The sequence below is a fragment of the Miniopterus schreibersii genome (assembly GCF_964146895.1).
Source record: "Miniopterus schreibersii genome assembly, chromosome: 6".
NCBI lineage: Eukaryota > Metazoa > Chordata > Mammalia > Chiroptera > Miniopteridae > Miniopterus > Miniopterus schreibersii.
The window spans coordinates 82029793-82056739 of record NC_138107.1 but is presented as its reverse complement, the minus strand read 5'-3'; the positions used below and the strand labels follow the sequence as shown (position 1 = coordinate 82056739).

Genomic DNA, 26947 nt, shown 5'->3' with positions numbered 1-26947 from the left:
GGTGGAGGGGATTCATAGGGGGAAAAAGGGGGACATTTGTAATACTTTCAACAATAAAGATAAATTAAAAAAATAAATAAATAAAATAGAAAAAATAAAAATAAAAGAGAGTCTCCATCACCTCCTGACCTTGCCATTCCCAGCACGTGGCTGTCTGAGGAAGCTAGCGGAGCTGGTAAAAGTTTCTTGAGGACAGATTGCAGGCTCCAACCCTGGGAGGGCAGCTGCCTTCACTCCTTTATACACTGCAACCCTGACCGTGGCCATCTGTCTGCAAAGCACCGGGCACTGGTCTCCAAGGGGAACCGGTGATAGGCAGGGTGTGGCTGGGTCAGCATAAACAATCACTATTCCTGATATAACCGCTCAAAGGATTAGATCAGCAGCATTTTAATTTTCACTTAAAGCTGAAGGCCACACAGTGTGTTAATCTTTAAAGCAGCATTGGAGCCCTGGTTCTGGATCTCCTAGTACGGAGTTGAATGGAAAAATGTGTACATTAGACATTTAAACAGACACGTATGCTCACACACTCAAATGGTGCCTGCAGCTATACGATACAGTACACAGTCAAAAGCTCTGTCTGAAAATTCCATGACTAATCCAAAGATATAAAACTATCCATCATGAGTTTGGTATTTTACTTTATATACAGAACACTTAGGAAAGTAATACAGGAACCATCTTGGTTTCTCATGAGGACAAAGCCATATATATTCTGCATAATGGGCTTTTCAAACATTTCATGAGATTAACAATTCAATGACTCACTTGCTTGCCAGAGCCTTTTAAAAGAGCTTTTCCAAAAGAACTTTCTGCAAAGCTGGAAATATTCTATATCTGCACCATCCAATACACGAGGCTACTTAAAATGAAGCTAGTAAAATTTTTAAAAGATATATAAGTAGAAATGTAGCTGGTATGACTACAGAACTGAATTCCATTGCTCCACTTCAGCAGGCCAGAGGTAAGGTCTCCAGTAAACACCCGAGAACTCTAAGCAGGAGGGCAAAGGAACTGGTTTCAGTTTTAGAGCTGAGTAGAGGAAGGTGTTGAAAGAAAGTGTGGAAAAAGTGACACCAGCTGGAGGCTGCAGTGGTGGGGTAGGTGGGCATGTGAGTCTGAGGCCAGGAGGAGGCAGGTTGGGGGAGGGGAGAGGGGCCTCGGGGACTGATCTCTAGGTTTTTGGCTTGAGCTGACTGGGTTTGGGGAAGGAGTACACTGGGAGGAAGTAGGAGGTGGTTGGGAATCAAAGATCTTATTTATGGAGTTTGAAATGCCTTTTACCCACCCAAGTGGCTCTTGGAAACTGTACCTCCAAGTCTGAAATCCTGAGGTCAGGAGATTCAGAAGCAGGGTTTGGGGGTTGAGTGGCTGATAGTGGGAGAGAGCATAGTTGGAGGAGTGAGGGCTCAGGCCCTCAGACATTTAGGGGCTGAGCCAAGAAGCCAGCAAAGGAGGTCCAGAAGAGGGAGAGGTCACAGAAGCCAGGAGAAGCAAGGGCTCCTGAAGGAAGAAACATTAGCTGTGTCAGACCGCTGAGAGATCATGTAGGTAAGGAAAGAGAAACGAAGGCTCGGTCACACGGAGGGACAGCTGACCTTGACAGGAGGGAAACTGAGGTCAGGCTGAAGTCACCGAGGTGAGTGAAGTGACAAAGTAGACTCCAGTTATAGACAGTAATGTCTGACTGGGAGGTGAGCAGAGATATAGAGCAGCGGCTGGATGGGGACACAGGGTCACAGGAGGCTTTGGGAAGCGTTTTGTTTTAAGATAGCTCACACTAGAACCTGTGTGCACACTAATGGAATGACGGGAGAGGAAGGAACTCAAGCTGCAGGAGCCAGAGGCCTGACTAAGTGGTGCTTCTGCTCTCCCCAGCCTGGCTCAGGGGATGGCTTCACGACGCACCCTCACGGGACCTTCTAGCTCTCTCTGGTGCCACCATTTCTATACCGGGATTCTTGCTCTCTGCTGGGGCCCTTTGATTGCACAGCACATTCCTGCCAAGGGTCTCTGCACTAAATGCTACCCCCTGCCTGGGGAGCTCTCCTCTAGATACACACTCAGCTCACTCTCCTGTTTACTCACATCCCTGTTTAGGTGTCACCTCGTCAGACACCATATCACACCCACATCACTCTCTGTCCCCTCTTATTTTTCTTCTTCAGTCCTGGCCACCAGATTTATTTCTCTATGGTCTAGCTCTCCCACGAGAGAGCCAGCGCCAAGAGCGCAGGGGCTTTGGTGTTCACTGCCGCGGCCAAACACCTACCTAAAGGCCTGCCCGTGATATGTGTTCAGTAAATATTAAATCTCCACAGTAACCCTGTTAGGTTAGTCAGTGGGGCTCTCACCATTTTATGAGAGAAAAGGGGGATGAGATTATTAAAATACTTCCCAAGGTCACAGTTAGTAAATGGCAGAGTGAACACAAACTCAGCTTTGTATCAGCTGAATAAATGAATAAATGGATGGATATTCTGCTTGTCTTTCTGCCTTCTGGCTACCTCCACTTCCCTTTGTCCCATGACAACTTGAAGACAAATAGAGGTTTGCACCACTGACTGTATGCATTTCCTCCCAGCTCCACTGTTCAGTGACATCTGTAAGGGAGCCAGAAATTGTCCATGGCAGAAACATTTACACCATGGAAACTGGAAAGTGCTACAAACCAGGCATTTTCACCCCAGAGAGCTGGCTGTTAAAACACTTACCAGTATACCACTATCTCCCAGACCCCCTCCCACACCCTCCCACTTGTCTCTTTGTCAACCAGACTCAGATACTGCCTTCTTGTCAGCACCCAAGTCCTGGGCTCTCATTAGCTAGGAGGAGGGAATCAGACAATTACTACACCACATGAGCAAGACAACTGACTAAAAACTTGGATGATAACAGATATTTTGATGAGAAAATTTAAGTTCAAGACAAGAGCAGAAAAGTCATATACAAAAACAACATTTTCATAAAAGTATGGTACAGCATACTCCCCTGGAAAACATTTCTTAGCATTTACTATGTGTTTTGTTTGGGAAAAACAAAAATAAAAAATCTGAAGACCTAATGATTTTTTTTTACTAAGTAAAAAAAAGGCAAAAGAGAAAATATGTAAACATGGCTACATGACTTACTGAGATATCAGGCAGATGTTGAGTTTCTAAATTTCTACTCTGGTCAATTATACTACATTAGCCAAGATATGAATTATGTTAAAGAATCTATAAATACACTTTTAATTTTTTTGAATGACCAAGTTCTTCTGATATTCCTTGTATGCAATGCTCACGTAGCATGGGGAGGCACAAGCAATCCAATTAATGTAAACTGTTCACAATTTCTATAAAAGGAAAATCACTTACTTCTAGGGTCTGCATCAGATTTGGTTTTATTGCATCTTTCATCAAAACTGTCAAAGCACCTGTCACCCCCTAAAGGAGAGAGAAGAAAAACCCCACAATTATTTATTCTCTATCAAAATATCAATGACATTTTCAAAGAACTATAACAAATAATCCTAAAATTTATATGGAGCCACAGAAGACCTGATTGGCTACAGCAATTCTGAGAAAGCAAAGCAAAGCTAGAGGTATCATGACCCCTGATTTCAAACTATTCTACAAAGCTATAGTAATCAAAATGGCATGGTACTGGCACAAAAGCAGACAGATCAATGGAACAGAACAGAGAGCCCAGACATAAACCCAAGATTATATGGCCATTAATCTACGACAAAGGAGGCAAAAACATACAATAGGGTAAAGACACTCTATTCAATAAATGGTGTTAGAAAAATTGGACAGATAACAGGCAAAAAGATGAAACTAAACTACTTTCTTACACCATATTCAAATATAACTCAAAATGGATTAAATACTTAAATGTAAGACCTGAAACCATTAAGCTCCCAGAAGAAAACATAGGCAGTAAACTCTTTGACATAGCTCTTAGGAGTATTTTTTTTGGATATGTCTCCTCAGGCAAGGGCAACAAAAGGAAAAATAAACAAATGAGACTACATTAAAAAAAAAGGCAACCTGCTGAATGGGAGAAGATATTTGCAAATGATCTACCCGATAAGTAATATCCAAAATATGTAAAATACAGCTCTACATAAAAAAACAAAGGACCTGAATAGACATTTCTCAAAGGAAGACATACAGATGGCCAACAGACATATGAAAAAACACTCAACATCAATAAACACCAGGGAAATGCAAATCAAAACCACAAGGTACCACCTCACACCTGTCAGAATAGCTGTTATCAAAAAGAAAACAATAACATGTGGTGAGGATGTGGAGAAAAGAGAACCCCCATGCACTACTGGGGGGAATGTAAATTAGTGCAGTCACTGTGGAAAACAGTATGGAGATTCCTCAAAAAATTAAAAGAACTACTATTTCATTCATGGGTAGATATTAAAAAAATAAAACCAATAATTCAAAAAGATACAGGCACCCCTATGTTCACAGCAGCATTACTAGTTACAGCCAAGATATGGAAACTAGGTGTCCACTGACAGATGAATGGATAGAGCAGATATGATACATGTACACAATGAAATATTACCCAGCCATAAAAAAGAATGAAATCTTGCCATTTGCAACAAGAAGGAGAGAACTATCAAGTAAGCAAAATAAGTCAGAGGGGGGAAAAACATATTATTTCAGTTACATATGGAATCTAAGAAAACAAAACAAATAAACAAAACTCATAGATACAGTGAACGAACTGATGGCTGCCAGACAGGAGGGGTATGGAGGGTTGGGTGGGATTAAAAAGTACAAACTTCTAGTTATAAAAATAAGTCATGGTGATGTAATGTACAGCACAAGGAACAGAGTCAATAATAATGTAATAATTATGCACAGTGACAGATGATTACTTGACTTATTGCACTGATCACAAGGTATATAAATGTTGAATCACTATTCTGTACACCTGAAATTAATATAATACTGTATGTCAACAACAATTGAAAGTAAACTAAAAAATATTTTTCCCCATAAAGAAAAAGGCAACACAGATGATTGACAGATGATCCATTTCTCACCAGCCAGTCCCCTAGGTGGGCATCCCCACAGACTGCTCTCACCTCTGATCTCATGTGACACAGCACTGCACCCTCTGCCATTTCTCCCCACCTGAATGGATGTCAGCTGTGTAAGACATGAAGTGTGACGGGGGAAGCAATAGTTATGCAGTTTTTCAAAGCCTTCCTTAAGGGTGTTTAAGAGGTTTGCCAGAAAGTGGATCTTTCAGGCCTCATACACATGTTTTCTGGCAATTATGCTCATTATTTTTTCAAGACCAGAGACTTTACTGTTGCCCGAAAAAACACGACAAAGATCTGAAACAAGGCTATTTCCAGAGCAGGCATGGAGAGAGGCAGAGGGAACAGTCTAAAAGCACCCATTCTGGTCTCTCATTATCTCTCAATCTCTCATCCCAGACAGAGAAGGCACTCTAAAAAAGAGAAGCATCTGAAAGGCTTCTCGTTCTCAGCGTCTCACGCTGTCTGTCTGCCCAGAAGGAGGCTGCCCCCTTCCAGTCCTAGGAAGCTCTGGTCGGGGCTCCCCCTAAGTCTTCTTTCCTGGAAATGAAGACAGAAGGAAGAGACAACAGGGATGAAGCCTAAGCATTATCGGAAAAAGTGTCAAATAAGGCTGTGCGGTAAGCTTTTATAAAAAACCCCTTCCACCTTTACTAAAGACACTGGGACTGGGCAAGAGACTTTCTTTTTCCTTTTCCCAGAGCTTACATTCGCATTTGCTTGTGGTGGTGTATTCTACGGGTTTGAGGGTAAGTATCTTTCAACAAACTAGTCGTTACTATGAGCAAATGCATGTGAACGTAGTCGTGAAAAAGTCAATAGCACCAACAGCTTTTAACAGATCAGTGGGTAGAACCTAGAGAATCTTCATCTCTCCAAAGTGCATTAAATTATTACTTTTTTCCTCTTCTATCAGCAATGACATTACATTTCTCTTATGTGATCATTTTCTATTTTTATAATATTTCATCACTTAAGATCTACCAGAAAATCTAATTTACTTTCTACTGGACCATACAAAATATACATCATAAGAAAAGTAACCTACCTTTTATAAATATATTAAGATGTTTTACGGTGAAAGCTGCTGGCCAGAATTGGCGCAAAGAAATCAGTTCTCTTTTCATAACACAGAGCATGTAGAGGAAGACCAGCAGCTTGCTTTTCTGCACATTCCCCTTGCTTCTATTCCTGGTCAAATACACCTAGCTCAAGAAATGAAAGGAGGAAGGAAACTGGACCTTTCTGTTGGACGGTCTCAGGTGAGTTACCACCTGCTTGGTTTTTCATGCCACATCTCATCTTTCGTTGCTCCCTACACACTGACTATCGTCAAGCCCATCCAAAAAAAACCCTCACCACCAAGAGCAGCTCTGGGGCAGTCATACCTACTGTAAGCTCTGCCACCTGTTCCATAGCCCAAGTCCATGGAGAGGAGAGCTTGGACATCTTTTTTCAGGGGATATCAGACTCAATCATCTTATAAGAAACTTTTAGAGGTCATCTATTCCAATTTCCACTGCAATACAATAAGTTCTTCTGACCAAATCAGGGACAAGTTACAAGGTAGTAAAATGATGGTGTAGAAGGTCCAAAAGTTCTCCCTTAATTTTCTATGGAGGACCAACTACCAACAGTTCTAACTCAACGAAACAATCTGCAAAGACAAGGTACTTTTGCAAAGAAGAGCCACAGAAGATAACTAAAGAGAGCAAACCCTGAGTTAGTTATAGATCCAAGATTCTTATCACACACAAAAAAACAAGTTTAGGGAAATAATATTTGAGGATTAAGTTTCCAATGACCCCTGCGACATATTTATTGGTACTTAAGTTAATAGGATACAGAGAAATATTTATATAGAAACTGTAATATGTCAGTTTAGACAGAAATGTGAAGGTCTTGGCAATTTTTGAAAAGCTGTTCTTTTACAGCAAGCTGAACACAGGTGTCCTCTTTAAGCTTTGTACGAAGCATTCCATAGAGTGCTGATATAAACATATCTATTCAATTTACTTGACAAAGCTATGTGATAAGTCAGTAAGATCCGTTTCTTCTAAAGCAGCCAAAAGGTAATCAAGACATGTTGGCAAAGGGTTCATATTATGTCCTAAACTTTTGGAATTAATAAAAATATTAATTTGCCTTTCCCCTTCCACAACTGTTTTTCAATTGGGAGTGTATGTTTTAATTCCATTGCTGTATGTGACTCACAATGTGGGAAGGAGGCTTAACTGTAGAGTAATGGCTGTCCAAGAGGCCTATGTCCTGCCTATGTCCTTATAAATTCATTCGAGCAAAAGAAATAACTATTCCACTGATGGGGTTTACTTAACAACAGAGATGGGTATTAAAGAGCAGAACAAAAAGATCAGTGTGCCCAATGAGACCAGACACTAAAAGACAGTGGTGTGCCAGGACTCCCTGAAAGTTTTATATACAGCATCATTCCACTCAAAGAGGAGATAGAGGAGTGACACTGAGCAAGGTGGAGACCTGCTCTTATAAAGTGTAACTCAAATCTATGGCACAAAATCAAACAAGCCAGGATACCCAGGGAGCAGGCTGGAGCCAAACATGTGCCAGATTAACTTAACCTTTCCTTTCACGAAGGTGGAGACACCCACTTCTTATTCCTGTGAAGAGATTTGCCCTCAATTTGAAACAGAGATCGACCTTTTGGAAAAGTCACAGGCTGCAGGACGACCCCGCCCCAGGCAGAGCAGAGAGCAGGACTGGCAAGAATTGGGAAAAGCATATGAAATACATTTCATGTGCTTTGGTTGCAACCAATTACTGGCACGCTATAAAGGCCCACGGGGCCATTACGAAGCTGGAAAACAAACAGGCCCGTGGGGGAGAACTGTGTGTGCGGGAATTCTCTGGGTCCCTGTCTTGCACGTGGCCGAGAAAATCTTCATCCTCAGTGTGGTGAAAGAACAGGGGCAGCGAGCTCTGGAGCTCCTGAGATGGACGTACTCACCAAATCCTCTGCTGTTATGGGCTGCCCACTTCTGTCACTGGCCACCACCATCCTTCCCAGCCTCTCCTTCATGTCCTTGAGGCTGTCAGTCAGGGCCAGCACCGCCATGATCTCACTGGCAACCGTGATGTCAAACTGCGCCTGGAATGGTAAGAGCAAAAGTGCTTGCTGGTCAGCTGCAGGGCCATTGGGGGGGCCGTGTCCACAAGGAGCCAAATCTCAGCTATTAAGTTCTTGCAGGCCTGAGGCTTTATCCTCGATGGGCCATTCTCAAGTGCACACATTTTCAGAGTGTCTGGTCCTGGGCTTGATGCTCTCTAGGGCAGCCTCCTAGGGTGGCCACAAGCTTTTTCCATTTGCTCTACTAAGCAGGACTCGTCCTGGCTGGAACCCTGTCACAACAGCTCATGGCACTATTTGCTTCTGTAGCATGTTTCAGACTTGTAATTAATGCTTCGTGTGATCACCTGTTTGATGCATGTCTCCACCACTGGACTGTAAGGGCCATCAGGGCACAGACCCTTTGGGGAGGGTTCGCTCCTGAATCCCCAGCTCGGAGGACTGAGTGTGAACCCCAATAAGCACCCAACACATATTGGCTGAATGAACGAACAGCCAGCTGACTATACCCTGTTACTTATCATGGTGTCAAGGGGGCTGTGTTTGTCCAGGAAAGAGGCGAGGAGCAGACAGTGCAAGGAGCTGGTCCTGAGGCCAGTTACCCAGAGTCAGAGCTCAACCCAGCAGTGAAGACACACTGACTTGTGTAATCACCATGTCAAAAGAAGAGGCAGAGTCAATTTCCAGCTGTCCTCAAGGGAGTGGCCACATCAGCTCTGGAAGTGCTGAGCAATGAATGCTAGAGAGCAAGTACTTTCTCCTAAACACTCCTGGGCTTCCCATTGCCTCTCCTGGCTCTGGCTCCAGCTGGCACACAGACCAGCAGGAACCAAAAGACATGAGGAACATGTACTTCCTCCCCCTCCCAATTCAGCCTTGGAAAAGCCACTTCACTATGCTTTGGCTGAATTCTCTGCTTCCCAAGGGGCATGAGAGCCAGACAAGTTCAAGCTTACATAGAGAGAAAATGGCTCTGCCCTAGTGGGATCTCCTTATGAAATACCACATTGTCCATTTCCGTCACTGACAAGAAAGGAAATGAAGGAACCAAGGAGCTTTCTGACTACTTTCTGAGTGAGATTTCATTAGTCATCGATTTAGTGAAAAAATATTACCTGAAGTCAAATGCAACTATATTTAATTATTGAATTCTCCATATAACCCTTCCAAACATAAGTGATTTTTCATAGTGTGGTATTTAGGATTCTCTAAATCACCATTCCATTATAAACAGTACATATCAAAGTGACTAAAAATCCGCTTTGACGCTGCAATTATGGTTCCAGGAAGTTGTTCTAAGGACATCATCACTAAGAATACACATAAAAATGTGTGTATGCTACCTCTGTGTATATCAGCTTATTGATGATAGCTCAACACTGCAAACACCCTAAGTGTCCACTACAGGGAACTGGTTAATCCGTTATGATACAGCCGTAAGATGAGGTACTCTATAGCCATTAAAAAGTGATCATACAGATCTCCCTTTATTGACATAAAAAGATATCCTAAATAGGGTCTTAAAAGCAGCAGTTGAAGTTTTAAAATATAATCTATTTTTATTTAAAAACATTTATACAAAAAGCAACACAGGATATAACAAATCTCATTTGTAAAACAGATTAACAGAATGTGCTCGTGTATGTAATGAGCCTACATACCTAAGGCATTCCAGCCATTATCAATCTTTCCTATTTTGTACTGTAACAGTGCCCAGTTACAGTACAAAAATATGCAGAGAAAGTGTGAACAGCCTTCTTTAGTATTCCTTTTTTCACCCAATCCTCTTTCCAGATAAAATTAGGTCACAAGTTGGTGTGTATCATACCAGCTTCCATTTTATGCGTTTATACATGTGTAGGATCATGCTTGCTGGCTTTTTCTTAGCATAAACGTGATTATACTATATGTATTTTACTTCACATTTTTTTGAAGTTTTTTTTTTTAAACCTTTCCATTTCACAATGATATGAGAGCTCTATGTCTCTCCCCCTATGTACACTTTATTACTTTCAACTGCCACATGTATCTGGTATAGTTGCTTTGCATCCTCACTAACATTTAATAGTAATTTATGCTTTGACAAACTCAGATAAATAATACTTCATTGTTTTCTAATTTGCAGTTTTATGATTACTTACTGGCATTTTATTTTTGTAAATTGTTTTTTATTTATTCTATTAATATACTTAGCAAATACTTATGAAATATCTACTACTACCATGTAACAAAGTTCTATACATTAAGAATACAGCAGTGAACAAGAGAAAAAACATGTGCCCTTGTGAAACTCACATTTTAGTAAGGGGAGGCAGAAAATAAATGAGATAAGGAAGGAGAGCAGGGAAAGGAAAAAGGGAGTTTGGGGGCAGGCAGCTACAATTTTAAAGCAGGTAACCGAAAAGAAAGGCCTTGATGAGAGCGATATTTGAGTATTAATTTGTGGAAGTTCTTTATATTTCTGGCACATCAATCCTTTGTTTTATATATATTGCAAATATTCTATCCTAGTTTGTTAATGTTTTTGTATGTAATTTTTTTAATACTAAATATTTTAATTATTTTATGTCAAAATTATCTTTTCTTTATACTAGAGTAAAAGTAAAAGTGATTCTTTTTTTCACTAAGAAAACTTAACACAATTAAGGTCAAAAAACTAAAACTGTCTTAAAATATAAAGTTTATTTAAAACCCCTGAAAACCTACAGGACAGCTGCGTCTGGCTAAAAAAGGCCATGGGATGAATTTATATTCCCTACGTGCCAAGGCCCCCACTGGAGACCTAGTAAAATGAAGGTGGACATCATAATTTTCCTTACATGCTCTTGACTTGGGTAGTAAGACATTATCCTTAAAAATTCCTTAGGCTATTCAGCCAAATAACAAGGCGTTTTTTTTCTTTTGTTTGTAAGTTTGAGTAATGTGTCTGAGATTTTCATTTATTTAGTTGTCATGCAGATGTTGTATCAACTGGGTGGGTCTGCAATAAAATATGTTAGGATTGATATTCAAGGGACACCCTGAGTGGCTCATCCCAGAAACACAACTAAACTCACACAAATAAGAAAAGGAGGTAAGAAAATACAGGAGACTTCCCGCCTGCTGATCCCTCCCAGTGCTGCTGAGGGACTGGAAATGATACCTGGAAATGGTGGGAGATGCACTGGCCACTGCAGGGAGGGGAAAGAGAAGACAAAAGTAGAGAACCAGCTTCTAAACCAAGGCTACCAAGAACAGAGCCACCTACCTGCCGGGAATATCCCTTCTCTGTGTTTGCCTGCCCAATCGTTATTTTTCGTAGAAATCGGTCATTTGTATCCAATACTGAAAGAGAAGAGAACAGGTTATCCAAGTACGGACTGGCTGCTGAGTGTGCGTCTGGCCCTGTTCTGAGTGCTGGGGAAGCAGCGGAGAGCAAGAGACCAGGCCTGGCTTCCAGGGAGCCGACATTCCAGGGAGAGGACACAGGGAAGGATCAAATAAGCAAGAAAACATCAGCTGGTGTAAGTGCCTAAGTGACAGGGTGTGTCAGGGTACTAGTGGGGTGAGGTACCATTTTTGACTAGGCAGTTACGCAAACTGTGGCATACACACACAATGGAATATTATACAGCCATGAAAATGGGCTTTTACTCTATGCTACAACATGGATGGACGTTGAAAACATTAGGCATGATGAAATAAACCAGAAAGATAATCACTGTATGATTCTATCTAGAATAGGCAAAGAAAGTAGAATAGCAGTACCAGGGGTGGTAGAGGGAGGTTACTGTCTAATGGGTGAAGAGTTTTTGTTGGGTATAGTCAGTGGTGATGGTGTAATCACTGCAAGCCTTGTGGATGTATTCAGTGGCACTAACTGCACACTTATGAGTGGTTAAAATGACGTAGGTATACTTAACCACCTTTATGAAGAAATAAAGGAGTATGGGCTGAGGGGAGGAGAAGTCAGTTATGAGTCAAGCAGGCACCACGTCTCCTCATTTTTTATCGGCTTGTTTGAATTACAAGATTTGCAACTTGTTTGTGAAAACTGCATTTGGTATAGTGAAAACCAAGTTTACAATGCCAGAAACAAAGCCAGAGGGCCGAGACTCCACTAATAATTTATGTGGCTTCAAATAACAAGCTGTCTACACTGACAATGTACATCAGTTACTAAATGTATAACACGGCACTGACAGTGGTGATGTGAGGATGCATCTGGGGACTAGAAGCACCCGCAGGATGAAAAGTTAACCTTTTCTTTCCGGCCCACAGCACAGACAGATGTGCCCACCATGCCCACCTCTGCTGCTCCCTGACTCAGCTGTGGCATGTCTCTCATCCACAGACTACATGCTCTCACACACGCACATATATATATATACACACTCAGACACACACAGACACTCAACACTCATCAAATGCACAGAAACCTTTATGATTTTGATATAAGCAGAGTACATACAGACAAAAGAATGCTTCTCAGTATGACTGCCAGCTAGTACTGACTCCCAAGACCTACACTGCCGTCATATAAAGTAAAAATATTTCCTACTCTCCTGTGTAGTGTGCATAATCTTGACACAAGATTCATGTGATCTTGTTATGGAAAATTCAGCTGCTTTTCTTAATTCAATTCAGCGAAAAGAACACAAGAAAGCCCCGCCCTGCAAATGTTGCTAAGATGAAAGATGGCCGGTGGGGCACCAAGCCCTGGTAGAGCTGGCGTGTCACATCCACACACCTGTGAGGTGCCGGGAAAGAGTCGTGTAAAGGTCTTAGATACATGAGAAGAAATGTGAAGATGAAATTCTGACACAGAAGATAACAGAAAGTAACCCAAAGTGAGCGATACAGAATGAGAACAATCTATTCATTCCAGGAATATTTCCTGAGGGCCAGTTTCATGACAGGTCCCGTGCTAGCTGTATAGGGAGACAAAAATGAACAAGGCATCTGTCTCTTATCTGAGGGGTTGACTGTCAAAGGGGAGGTGAGCAGAGTAGGAGAGAGTTTGGGAGGGGAGAAACCTGTTTTCCCCTCTTTGCTCTAGATCTATATGGTCCCTGTACCACCACAGTGCTATGTCCTGATGGACATGCAGAGTGTGCCCAACAGCCTGCTACCCACTGCCAGCTCAGGATCTGGGCAGGACAGGTACCATCAGGGGCAGGCCCACTATATTGGTCTCAGTGGGAGAACTACACTGAGTCCCTGCAGGGTTGTCAGGTGTTGGCAACCAGGAGACTGATGTCAGTTCACTGAAGATGACTGGGGCTTGTGGGACTTTGGTCTAATGACCAGGACAAGGACACATGACTGAGAGGGGGAAAAGGGACGACTGGAAGCCCATGGAGGTTCTGATGCTCAGAAAGGCAGGGCTCATGCTCCTCTAGGAACAGCATGATAGCCCTACATCTGCTGTTTCTTCTGCTTACATTAAATGTTTTTAGAATATTCTATGGGCCCTTGGTTCTATCCTGCTGCAAGGCACACAAGGCCTTTAAGCTTCTGATATGAGACATAGGATGTGAGAACCATGAGATTTCTCACATGGGCTGCAAGGAAGGGGGTGGCCATTAAATAACCACATGGTCTGAGAAGATTTTCAGCCCGAGTGTCTCCTCTCTAATTATCAAATCAGCGAAGGACCTAATCATATCACAAGGGTTATACTATTTCTAAATCTAAGCCCATATATATATATATTTAATATGTTTTGATTGATTTCAGAGAGAGGGAGGGAGAGGGAAAGAGGGACAGAAACATCAATGATAAGACAGAGTCACTGACTGGCTGCCTCCTGCATGCTCCCTTAACACCCAAAATATAATTAGTTATACACAAAATCCAGATGCTATTAGTATAGCAAGATGTTTCTTATTCTTTTTAGACATTTCCAAAATCTTTGTTACTTTTATAATAAAAAATATTTTTATAAGTTTCCAAAGAGATTTGGCTGTCCTTTAGTTTGGGAGAAATATACATCACACAATATTACAGCCGTGGCACCTGATTATCCCGGGTGGTGCTTAGAGTTTGGAAAGCAGTCCCCTGTTGACGACCGTGCAAGGGGACAGCTGGAATCGAATCCCTTTTACAGAGGAAAGGGAGGAAGTTGCTTGTGGAAAGCTGCACAGCTCATAAATGGTGGAGCCAAGATTCAATCTCAGTCTTTGTCTCTCCACCTCATGGTTTGTAGGAAAACACTAAATTCTTAATGAATTATTTCAGAGAATTCCCAGAAGGGAAGCTTCACGAAGGGGTGGGCCTGGGCTGTTTGGGATGGCCTCGGCAGGGAGACAGGGCAGGGCCGGCTGGGCTGGGGCAGGCGGAAGAATGAAGGTGGGCCCACCTGTCTGGGAAGCAGACAGGGAACAAAAGTGCATGGGGCCACACCACAGTGGTCCTTAGGGCCAAGCCGTGTGATGGCGGTTTTATCCCACTCAGGATGCAGGAGAATTTTGTCACACAGGAGAGAGTAAGGCAATGACAGGATAACATCTTCACCATACAAACCTATGTACTGAATTGGGGGACAGAAGGAAAAGAATACCTACTAAAAGGTCAGTGCAATAAATCGGGCATCTGATAAAAAGGAAGTGGGTAGAAACGGGGAAAGTGCGGGGGGCCTGTCTGAGAACTTCAGGAAGGACCAGAACACACATCATCACCCCCCTGTAGCACCTCAGCTTCCTCAGTGCACACACTCCTATAAGTATGTGATCGTCTCCATTTCCATCTCCAAGGGACCGAGGCCTAGAACATGCACGTGGCTGCTCAGGGTCACACAGCGAGTTAGTGGCAGGGCGGAGGCACACACTGAGGGCTCCTGACTCCACATTTTGTGCTATTTCCCTCTGTCTCACCCTCGCAGAGGGCAGTGCAGGGGAAGGGGAGGTGTCCCAGCTAGAGAGGAACAGGAGGGCAGCACCAGGATGGAGGTCACGGGGAGTCCCTCTGCACTGCATTTGAAGTGTTAGAGAGAATTCTAGTAAGTGGCTGGAAGCATGTGCTGGGCTTGGAGAAAAAAATCAGAACTGAAAATATGGATTTAATAGCTGCCTAGAGAGATGGTAAGAAAATGAAAGAAGAAATTAGAGCAGTGGGTAGAGAGGGCAGGAGGAGAAACAAGGGGAGAGACAGACTTTGGACATGGAAGGCGTGGGAGTGGATGTGACTGAGCCCGGCCGCCCAGAGCAGGTGGGTGAAGGGGGGACGCAGGTAAGCGGGCAGAGAAGGGAAGAGGACAGGAAAACCCGTAAATGGAAGGACTGTGACACAGGTTGGGCGGACGATGGGAAGAAAGAAAACCGTGCCTTTGTGAAACTGGTTTAAGAGCGTCAGCTGGAACGTGGTCGCCCTCCCGACCAGGCAATCAGTACCCACCTCTCTGCCACGTGATGGTGGCAGGGTCGATGTCGAGACGGGCAAATTTCCTCATTTCCTCTTCTGTCAGTGCACTTGGATCAGTCTTATTTATTCCCAGTTTCTAATGATCAAGAATAAAAAGTGCACTAAGTTTTAAAAGGAAAAGAAAACAAGATGTAACAAAAATGATCCCTCTTTCCTTGATTTTCTCCATGACTAGGAAAGCTTTTTAAAAGCTGAACTTAGCCCAGCCAGTGGGGCTCAGTGGCTGTGTGTTGACTCATTAATCAAGAGGTCACTGGTTCGATTCTGGTCAGGGCACATGCCCGGGTTGCAGGCTTGATCCCCAGTAGGGGGTGTGCAGGAGGCAGTCGATCAATGATGTTTCTCTCTCATTGGTATTTCTATCTCCCTCTTGTCCTCGCCCTCCCTCTCTCTCTCAAATCAATAAAAACATTTTTAAAAAAATAAAAACTGAACTTAAACTTTTAAGGTAAACTGTAGGTTAGGCCAACTCGTTGAAATCAATGCCCTATATCTCCTATAAGTGGAAGACAATGAAATTTGTAATATACCCTTATCACGACAGATCTGAAAATGCAATATGGTTGGCAGTACCCAGAGGGCACGTGCCATCTCAGCCGAGGCTCTCGGTTCTCTGTGGCCACCGTGTGCTGTGCTCAGAAGGGACATAAACCACTGTCTGTATGACTGATGCTCCAGTTCATGAGTTCTTTTCCAACACAAAGACCAATAATTCAAGTAAACCTGACGTCTGCGTTTTCAAAACTAGCTATTTCTAATTCATTGAGAAATAACCCATTGAAATTGTTAAGGCACCTATTTCTACAAAGGAAACATTCTGAGAAAGTGGCTCTTAATGGAAGGATTAGGAGAGAATCTGGGCAACAAACTATGTTGAAGCTGCTGGCGAGGGTGTGTCGTGTGTTCTTCTCAAGAAATGGAACTCAGTTCAGTAAGAAGCAAGGTGGTGAGTTTTAAAAACCAAATATTACCAAATGGTGGTTGAAAATTCTACCATTAAAGTTAGTTTTTAGTGTCTGAAAAGAAGCAAGGGGAAATTAATGTGATAAGTAGGACAAGTATCCAAAAGCCCTAGAAAGCAGTAATGTGGGTAAGAATCAAGATTGCTTAGTATCATGTCACTATAAGTAAGTAAAAAAACAAAAAATAAATACAGCAAAAAAAGAGATTGCTTAGTATCTTGCTGCAACAAAAACTGAAATAGATGAATTTTCAAAGGCTGTATCTCATTTCCTAGAAATTGAAGAAATTTCACAGAAGAGGACTCTGGGAGACTGTCATTTGTTAACCAGGGTACACTTGGACAGCAGAGCAGGCCTCTCATTCATAGATGAAGAGGAAACTGAGGCCCAATTTGTCCACTGAGCTCTTTGGTGTAGGGTGCAGGTCTCAGGCTTCCAGTTCTGTGCTCTCTGCTCCATTGGTCTGTCTCTGTAGCGTTTAACATCCCCCCCCCCAAAGAGTGTCTGAAAACCAAAAATCCAACCAAGTTTTACTTTTCTGGCTTTGACAATTTTTCTGATTTGTCTCTAGGATATATTCTTTTTAAAGAATCACTCACTGGAAACTTACCTTCAGCCGAGCAAGTTGAATGTTTGAAAATTCTCGAACACCGTTCACTAAAGGAACCAGGCGATTAAACAGAGCCTGAGAACACAAAACACAAATAAAACCCCACAAAGGTTTAAGGGCCAACCATGAACTTGGACAATTCACAGGATACAACAAAGTTCACTACATTTATAACCAAACTGTTTAGATTATAGACCCTATTAAAATTCTTGGCAAAGATAAGCAGTGTAGCCTTAAGTTCTATAATTTTCATAAATCTGACCAGATCTGACATAATGCACATTGCAAAGAGTTTGCATAAATATGTATTTCTTGATCTATAGCCTTATAACTATTAAATTAATATTTATCTGAGTTTGGCTTCAAAAACTCACCGGAAAGTTACTTTAATTGGAGGTAGTCAGGACCAGAAATTCCCACTTTTATCCATGTCTGTGTCTATGAGGAACTAGCATCTGGTACCCTGTCCCTTTTAGGTGTATGGTTTACCTCTCACACTGCATTAGGGGTCTGACCTATTTCCAGCAGTACACCCTGGGTAACAGCACACCCAGGACAGCTGCATGTAACATTAGTCTTAAAGAGCTCTCTCCTATCCCCTCAGTATAAAACAGAGATTAGACCTATGGACAGAATGAAGGGCAGTGGCACAGACAACTATCTTCAAAACTAAAGACTCTTCTCAAAGAATATCTGGCTTAAAAAGTACAATTAACATAATCCTCCCAACAACTAGGCAGTGACCATACACTCGAGAATCTGACCAAAGTATGGATCCTCTCTCTAAAAATAAGGACACATATAAATTTACAAAATTTGGAATAAAATTTCAGAGAGTTTACAGACTCCAGAAGTTTTCCACAAAGTCCTTAAGAATCCAGGAATCCTAGGACAAGATGCCCCAAATGGCCAACAAGAAATCTTTCTCACCTTATCAGTTTGACTATTTTCATGCAAAATCCTTGTGTCGATGGCAGCAGCCAGCAAGTTATTGGCAGCAGTGATGGCATGGATGTCCCCAGTCAGGTGAAGGTTGAACTATACATGAAACGAACACATATTTCTACTTGTTTTAAACAACCCCAGCGGTATTCAAGGACTTTTTGAATAAATAAAACATTGTACTAATTACATATCCTGATAATGAGCTGAGCCCATAAAACAGCCTAAATCAGAAAATCAGTGGAAGGGTCTCCCACTTGATAATCAAGAAGTCCTGAACAGAATTTCTGTTGCCAATTTTCTTTCTCAGGTTAATGGTGAAATATTCTGATGGACTTTGTGACTGGTTTCCTTATTTTCATTTGTATGAATTGTTTAATGAGTTAGAAAATGATATAGTATCAAATATACTTTGGAATGAGGAAGGGCATGAAATAAAGTTATAATAGAGTAATATAAAATATGACAAAGTCTGAGAAACAAAAAATATATCATTCTCATAACTATTAATTCTGCTATTTTCCTTCTAGTGTTAATGACCATTAGGTGTAACACTGGCATACTTATAATTTGGTACCTGCTTTTTAAAGAAACATTATGTAATAATCTTGTTTATGTATAGTTACAATTTGTAGGGGCTGTATAATTAAGCAGACATACCAAAATTGTTCAGTCTCCTATGTCTGGTAATTTAGTGGCTACCAAATTTTCACTTTTGCAAAGAAGTATACAGTTATAAAAAAAATACATGCAAACAGCTTCTTTTTTTAAAACAATCAATTGCTAATAAGCAATATGTTTCCAGCAGTGTGGTTATTGGGTTAAAGGATCTTGATAATATCACCACATTGCTTCTTGAAAGAGTTGAAGTACCACCCGAAACATATTACCAGACCACTTACTTCAGAAACAAAGTACCTTTGGGCTTCTTATATAAGTTAATTTGTTTGACAAAGTGGTGTTCTGTCTTAAGTCACATGTCTTTCATTTCTTGGAAGGTTAAACATTTATATTTTGTGGTTAAAGTCTTATTTTATAACAAAATATACGATTATTAAAAATATACATATATTTTATAATATTTGTAATTTAAAATATTGAGAATATAACACCGTAATAGTTTATACCTTAGCTTTTACATTTAATGTTAATATTACTAGCATTTTTACATCATTAAATAGTCTTCAAAATATAGTTACTTTGATATTCTGCTATTAGACATCTAAGTTTTTCCCTCTGTTTAGTGAAGACAAACTAAAATCTTTGCATGCAAACAATTTTTTCTTTAGGATAAACTAAAAATTTGAGCCAAAGGGTATGAATATTTTTAAGGCTCTTGACTGGTAAATCCCACTCTGTGGATTTGGCAAGTAAAATGATAATTGATAGTAGTTTTAATGTAGGCAAATTTGATTATTAGTGAAAATAAACTAGCATTTTCACTTCAGTCCATCAATCCATTTGGAATTCTTTTCTAACATTTTCCCGTGATCATTTCATTAAGTTTCATCCAGTACACATCATCTGTTCATGCTCTCAGTCCTCATTCATTGGTTAGTTACTATTTCTTTCCTGATGCAGCTACTGAATCCTTTGCCCATGTGAGAATTGAGATGTGAGTTTTTCTTTCCAGCTGCCTATCTGATATCCATGTGAATGTGTACAGGCCCCCAAGAGGACTCTTCTGCCAACCACCCTCCCCTTCACCGCCCCAGCCCCAGCCCGCCTGTTGTGCCCTGGTCTCCATTTCAGTAAGTGATTCTGTGTGCCTATCATCCTCGGATCCTCCCTCTCACCTCCACACCTAATTCTTCAAACACCAGTACACATGTCTTAGGTCACTGTCATCCTTTTTCCCATCCTCACTGCCACATCCTGGGCTAAGCCATCGCCATCCTTTCCTGGGCTACTTGCCCAGTCCCCTCACTAGACTCCAAGGTGCCCTTGGGACCCCCATCAATCTACTCCTGGTACAGAAACTAGAGTACCCTGTCAAGATCCCTGTAATGGCCGACCAGGATACTTCAAATCATGCCCAGCCTCTTGGCTCTGAACTTCGATAGTAGGAGAGAACCAGCCCCTGCCCACTCTTCTCCATGCCCCTCTGCTCCCTGAGGGCCTGCTGGCGTATGCTGTTGTCCTCTCGGTCCCTGAACAGACCAAACCCTCGCCTGCCTCAGAGCTTTCACACCCGCAGTTCCCACCGCCTACACAAGGCTGGCTCCTTCTTGCCCTTCAAGTCTTAGTATTTTCAGTTCAATTCATCAATCCATTTGGAATTCTTTTCTAACATTTTCCCATGATCGTTTAATTAAGTTTTGTCCAGTATGCACTGTCTGTTCATGCTCTTAGTCTGCAAATATCTTCTGAATGTAAAGCACTGTGTTCAAAGCTGGGGATAGAGAGAGAAAGATACGGAAGGTCCTGGAACTCAAGGACCGAACTGCCTTGCTGTCTGACCTACTCAACTATCATAAGATAGTCCCAACTGTCCTGTGCCGTAAGTTTGGCCCAACTCCAAGTCATGCAGCTGAGGTCATATGAGAGATAGAAACCAATGCCCTTCAGTATCTATTGGCTAAATCCTAAGCGGTTTTCCTGGGCATGGTCTGTGTACTCCATCCCCAACCTGGCCATGTGGCTCTGGGTCTTCCTGGCTGGAGAATATTACTTCCCATCCACCTTGCCCTGAAAAATTAGGGGCTATTTTTCTCAGCAATGCCTTGGACTGTTCTTTCTCACCCCCCAGCTCTAATACTTGAAGATTATCCAAAATTTCACTTTAGTTTCCCTGACACATAGGCCTCCAAGGGTAAGCATCTTTCCTATTCCTTTGACAAAACCAGCAAGTATTTCCTAGTGAGCATAAACTACGTGCTGGGCACTCGGCTAAGTGCTGGGACTGGAGGTCTCTAACTCACCACAGCTGACGAAACCAGGTGGAGATAAACAGAGTATGAGGGAAATCAGTGGGCTGGAAAAGAACCTAGAAGTATAAGCTGGGCAGGGAGGGCAGAAAAGGAAGGGAAGAACATTCCAGGCTTGGAATCAAGAGACAACAAGGCAGGAGTCTGCAAGGAGGATGCCAATGTGGAGAAAGGAAGGGCTGCATGTGGGACCTGACACTGTGAGATGGGAGAGACAGCAGAGCAGCAGCCCAGGAGGAGACAGCCTTGCTCCTGAAATATACTGGACAGGAACGGAATCTGCCCAGACTTGGGTTTAGGGAAGATTTCTCAGGGCCTGAACTAAGAAGCCAATACAGAGAGTAGAACTGACGAGACATGGTCACTGGTTAGATACAGGGGACAAGGGAGTGGTTATCAGGGTGTGGAGGGTTTCTTGAGAAATAAGGATTGACACCGTTGGCCCTTTCCACCCATTCTGGGGGGAACTATTTGATTTTGGAGTCTCTATTAACAGAAGTGACGAGTTCAAGTTTTCCTGCATTTGGCAGTATAACTGGTGATTGGTGGTGATACAGATGTTTCCTCTCATCCAGACCCCTGAGGCCAGAAGGGTTTTGGAATTCAGAATTTTTTGGAATTTAGAGAGGTAATGTGATGTATATATAATTTACTTATAAAACACCCCAAGCAGGGTCTATCTAGGTCAACATACATTCATCAAAAACAATATTTCTATGCAAAACACATGAAGATTTACACCAAGTGGCACAGACAAAATCCATAAACAGCTCATAATACTAAATGCCGGGTTTTGGTTTTCAGAGCCAGAGTTGAGGACTGGGGGCCTGTGTTTATGAGAGCACAGAAAAAGAGGTGCCAGGAAGGAAAAGCAGTGACACATGACAGGTGTCCCTCTGAGATCTTACCTCCTCCATGGGAATGACCTGGGCATACCCGCCACCTGCAGCTCCTCCTAAACAATAGAGCAGGCACCGTTTAAAATGAGTCACCAAGTATAGCCACAGATGAGAACAGTCCTGGGAACACGGCTCCCCATACCCAGAGGGAGGCACATTCCCCCCAAGGTGAAATAACAACAGGTAGTGAAAAGCATGAGCCGTTTATCAAAGTAGAACAGAGAGGGGAAAGCTTACACTATGTCCCACTCTGCAATTGAAGACCTTCAGTCTCCTTGTTTAAAAAAAGGGTAAAAATAATATTGCAAATGTCACTGCAGCCACCACGAGACTACTGTATTAATCTGTTATTAGATCTTTGTGGCTAGGCTTCATTTAAGGTGCACATGCACTGAATTATCAAAAAACTTTGTTAAAACAATAATGGTATCTTCTATGTCCATATTATTTAGTTTGCCCTGTTTTTTCTATACTGTCTCAATTGGTCCTCATAATAGCCTGGTATGCCTGGCTTATGCCTTTTCACACTTTTACGGCTACAGCTCAGAGAGGCTGTAACTAGCTAAAGGTCACATAGCAGTAAGAGACAGCGCCATGAACAAAACCTCAGCCTTCTTGCTCCAAGTCTAGTGTTCATTCCACTACATAATGCATGACATTCTATGAGTTATCAGTACTTAATGAACTAGCAGTTATTAATATTGGCAACAGTAATACAAATATAATACTGTTAAATACCACAAAGTGCCAAGAACAAACAGTAATTAAAGCAACAGATGCTATTGTAAAGTGAGCTGGAGAGTAATTTCATGATAAATCAATGGAGAAAGTAGTGAATGGGATGGTGCCAGATATCAGCCCAACCACCGCCAAATTCCATCCCATCTCTGTCCACAGCCAGTTTCCAGAGTTCCTCAGGCTGCACACAGTAACTCCAAAGATGAGACTTGGGGTCTGACCAAAAGGGTCTCTTAACTGTTTGAATGGAAATACCTTTCACCATTGTTGGGATGATAAAACACCAATATAAATGGCAGTTTCAAAATTGCTTGGCAAAGAAGGTTCTGATGAAACAGAAGGCTTTTCTGCTTATGGTTGACTCCTGAGCAAGAGCCCAGCCACGTTCAGGGAGACCAAGGGGATCTGCTTCTTGGGTTGGGGGTTCTGCTAAAACCCCCACTACAGTGCTCTCTGCAGGAGGTCCAACTTGGGGCAACATCTGCCTACTGAGCGAGGAGGAGAGGGTGCATGTATGGATTAAATGCACTGGTTCCTCTGATAAATTTTAACTCCACATCTGTTGATGATGTTCTTTTTAAACTTTTCTTTAATATCTTACCCCCCGATTTCGCTCTGAAAAATATACTAGATGTTTAAATAAAGTACCTTTGACTCCAAAAGTTGGCCCTTGAGAAGGCTGCCTCAGGCAGGCAAAGGAGTTGATGTTCAGGTGTGCGGTCAGGGCCTGTACAAGCCCAATTGTAACTGTACTTTTCCCTTCTCCAAGAGGGGTGGGAGTAATCCTGATGTGGGAGGAAAAAAAACAGTGAATTTAATAATATTTCCTAGATAACCTATAAAATAAGCTTAAGACACCAAAGCCAAATCAGGATATTAGGAGAGAACATATCATTCCAAAATCACTTAATCAATTTCCTTGAACTATTATGGTCTACCTACGTCCCACAAGCCATGCTTAAGTTAATGTCAAAATACAGACACAACTTCACCAAGAGACCAAAGAGCTATTTGGCAGTGGTGCTAATAATATCAACTTCAAGGAAACGCATAGAATCATTCATTAAAGTGGTTTAAAAAATTAAGCTCATGTCCTTTCTTGCTGATGGGTAATTTGTTATTTGTTCATCCAGAGCCATTTCCTGGGGACATTATGTGGGCACAGGGCTTAACTCAATGATCCATGACTGAGCAAAGCATGGCTCAACTCTCACTCATCCATCCGCTTCTAAACATCAGTGCCCAGGGTTGTCCCCGCCATGTTTGAAAACAAGCAGCAATGGGAGCTCATTGCCTCCAAGGTGGCTCTTCATTTCCAGACAGCTTTTACAGTTAGAAAGTTCTTTGCCCTAAGGAAGAGATGTCTGCATTGCTGTAGCCTATCTCTTGGAGTCAGGCACACTAAGCCTGATCCCTCTCAATATGACAGCCCCTCAAATATTTAGAAAAAATAAGTCCAAAGTTCCTCAGCACACTAAGATCACCTGTGCTCTGGGGAGCTTATCATTGGCAGCAACACTCTGTAAAACCAAACATCACATGTTCAGATGTAACGATATTACAGTATTACGTGATAGGACATGTATTACATTCCTGTGTAAGGCCTTATAAAATTGTTCCTTAGCATATTCTATCCACTGTGATGAGTTTTAAAAACTGTCATTTGGGCTTACAATATTGTCTTCTGTGAGCCAGATGGCGTGAGTTAGGTTGTCTAAGATACTCAACCACAACTAAACTGATAGAGTTTTCTGACCCCCAAAATCTAGTGACATGACCACAAAGAAGTAATATCCTTAGATACATCATCCCCAACTATCTCAGACCACCAGTGCCATGCAATCAATCATTCTTTCAGCAAATATGTATTAAGTACTACTATGTGCCAGGCTACTAGACCCTGGGGACACACTAATGACCAAACTGGATTCCATCACTGCCCTCACAGAGTTCATGATTAATGATACACACACAGATAAACCAGCAATTACAATGAACGTGATAAGCACTAAGATAGGGAAAATAGAGCAATTAGACTGTATTATGAGATATCAGGGAAGGAGGATCTAAGTAGATTTGGAACATCAGGGAAGGCTTCCTGGAGGAAGTATAATCTAAACTGGGACCTGACAAATGAATAAATATAGCCAGACAAAACTGAGGGTGGGACTAGGGTGGTTAGTATGCTAAGCTCTGTTATATTTACTGGGTTAATTATTATTATCTCCATTTGAAAAATGAGGAAACTGAGCCATAAGGTGTTTAAGTAACTTGCCCAAGGTCTCCCAATTAGAACTGGAAATGAAACCCGGGCAAGTGTTCTGACCTCACAAGGTTATTTGTATGGATGAAAATCGTTAACTATAATCAGCCATTTAAAGCAAGGGAATGGGTGAGAAAGGTCAGCAAGAGTGAACAGAGTAAGAGAAAAGGTGAGAACAAAATTGTTAAGGTCTTCCCCTTATAGAAGGCTCAGAAGGGAGCAAAGGAAGCTAAGCCGGTGCAGGGAAGGAAACCCTGAGGAGCAAGTCCCAGAAAGAAACCAAGGAAGTGTCCAGAGTCCAAAGAGGTCTGAGGCCCGGTGAGGGCCAAGAAGTGTTCGCTGGGCTTAGCAACAAGGAGGTTGCTGGCAGGGAGTGGGTGAGCCAACCTGAGCCCTGCCTGGTGAGGTGACCCTCAGACTGCCCCAGCCACATGACACCCGGTCCACATGAAGACTCAAAGTTACATGGCGGTGTTTATGCTTCGAGTCAACTTGCTTTTTAACTGAGCACTTACTGTTTGCAAAGGAATCAGTGGTTTACTTAAACTTCACACGAAAGATTACATTTTCAGTTCCAAGGATATGCTAACTTAGCTGCTGGAGACGGCCAAGAGCAGCCCCTCCCAGAGATGACCTCCTCCAAACTTCACTCACCAGCCAAGTCTTAATTAGAAACACAGGACTGCTCAGCTTTCTGCCAATGATTACAAGTCAGGAAAATCGGAAAGTAGGAAGTATTTATTGGGGGCAATAAAAGGAGAGCTACAATAAAAACTTATTTCACCTCATTTCTGCAAATGGCATAAAAATGTGGTTTAACTGCTGTCCCCATGTCCTTAGCTCAGATTCTAAGTTACCAGGTTGATGCAGAAAACAAGCGCTATGTCAACATAATTCCTTTTTCTGTAGAGCTAAGAGTTTATGGAGACAGAAGTGTGATTTTTGTTCATTATTTTCCTCAACTCCCCCCAGCTGATTGATCCGCTCCCTCTAATATCCCACAGCATTTAGTATTTATTCTAGAACTTTCCAGAGGGCATTACTGTAAGCTTCCTGACATGTCTATCTTGCTTACCGGGCTACAAGCTTGCTCAGGGGAAGGATTGTGCCCATTCTCATCACATTCCTGTCACCAGTCCAGGGTGCAGATGAGCACAAAATGGTTGACAAAGGAATTTTAACTCCTTTTCTGAGACAAATGTTTACTGTTAACTGCAGTAAAAAAGTTATCGAAGTGCTCTGTGCCAACTTGGACATGATCTGAAAGAAGTTTACCACTGATTCAAAGATCAAAGAGATTTAGTAGTGGTAAAACTTTAAACTGGTCTCAAAATCTAGAATCTGTTAAAACAGTATTACTGCCATCAGCCATGGATCTACCCATAAACTCCAAAACTATACACTCAAACAGCACATGAGTATGTATCGCTCATCCCAGGCATCTGTGTGACATGGAAGGTTTTACTAAAATTGTCTTTTACCATCTAAGGATAAACTCCACAGTCTGTTCATTAGGTTGCGTTTCCATCACATGTGACCGAGGTAAAGCGTTCAGAGGTCCTATCAGTAGTGGTTTCTTCTAAACACCTTTGTTCCATTGTGAAAGTAACTCAGATAAAAGAAACACTCACAGATATTTAAATCCTTACCTAAGGTGGAAATGCATCATCTTAGAAAAGTCAATAAAGGTTATTTTTAAACAGACCAAAACATGGGTTTGAAACAGTAAAAAATAAAAATAGAAAAATAAAATCAGGTATTTGGCACTATACGGGGAAAAAAGTGACGTGAATAATTCCAACTTTTCTTTAATGTGAAATTCAGTCTCTTCACAGAGCGATCGAACTTCTCTTTTAACTGCTCTGTGCAAGCAACTTACAGAAGTTCTAGAAACTTCTGCACAGAAATCGGTCAAGGGCCGATGGGGCCTGCTCCTACACACACATTCAATGCCCTACAGCTGCACTCCGAGTCAAGTTCTCAAACAAATTCCTTTTCATTAGTGTAACTGGGAAAATATGTAAAACTCAAGAGCCCCTAGGATTC

The 26947-nt window shown here is 41.9% G+C and overlaps 1 protein-coding gene across 2 annotated transcripts in view; it reads right to left on the bottom strand.

The window, feature by feature from the left end:
• Positions 1-26947, bottom strand: part of MTHFD1L (methylenetetrahydrofolate dehydrogenase (NADP+ dependent) 1 like) — a 149699-nt gene that overhangs the window by 85210 nt on the left and 37542 nt on the right. For both annotated transcript variants that reach the window (XM_081140670.1, XM_081140669.1), the window contains 8 exons: positions 23287-23423; positions 21910-21956; positions 18063-18170; positions 17133-17207; positions 15534-15636; positions 11407-11483; positions 8040-8180; positions 3363-3431 (listed from right to left, as the gene is read on the bottom strand). In XM_081140670.1, the coding sequence (XP_080996796.1) occupies positions 3363-3431; positions 8040-8180; positions 11407-11483; positions 15534-15636; positions 17133-17207; positions 18063-18170; positions 21910-21956; positions 23287-23423 (757 nt within the window). The remainder of the gene's footprint in view (positions 1-3362; positions 3432-8039; positions 8181-11406; positions 11484-15533; positions 15637-17132; positions 17208-18062; positions 18171-21909; positions 21957-23286; positions 23424-26947) is intronic.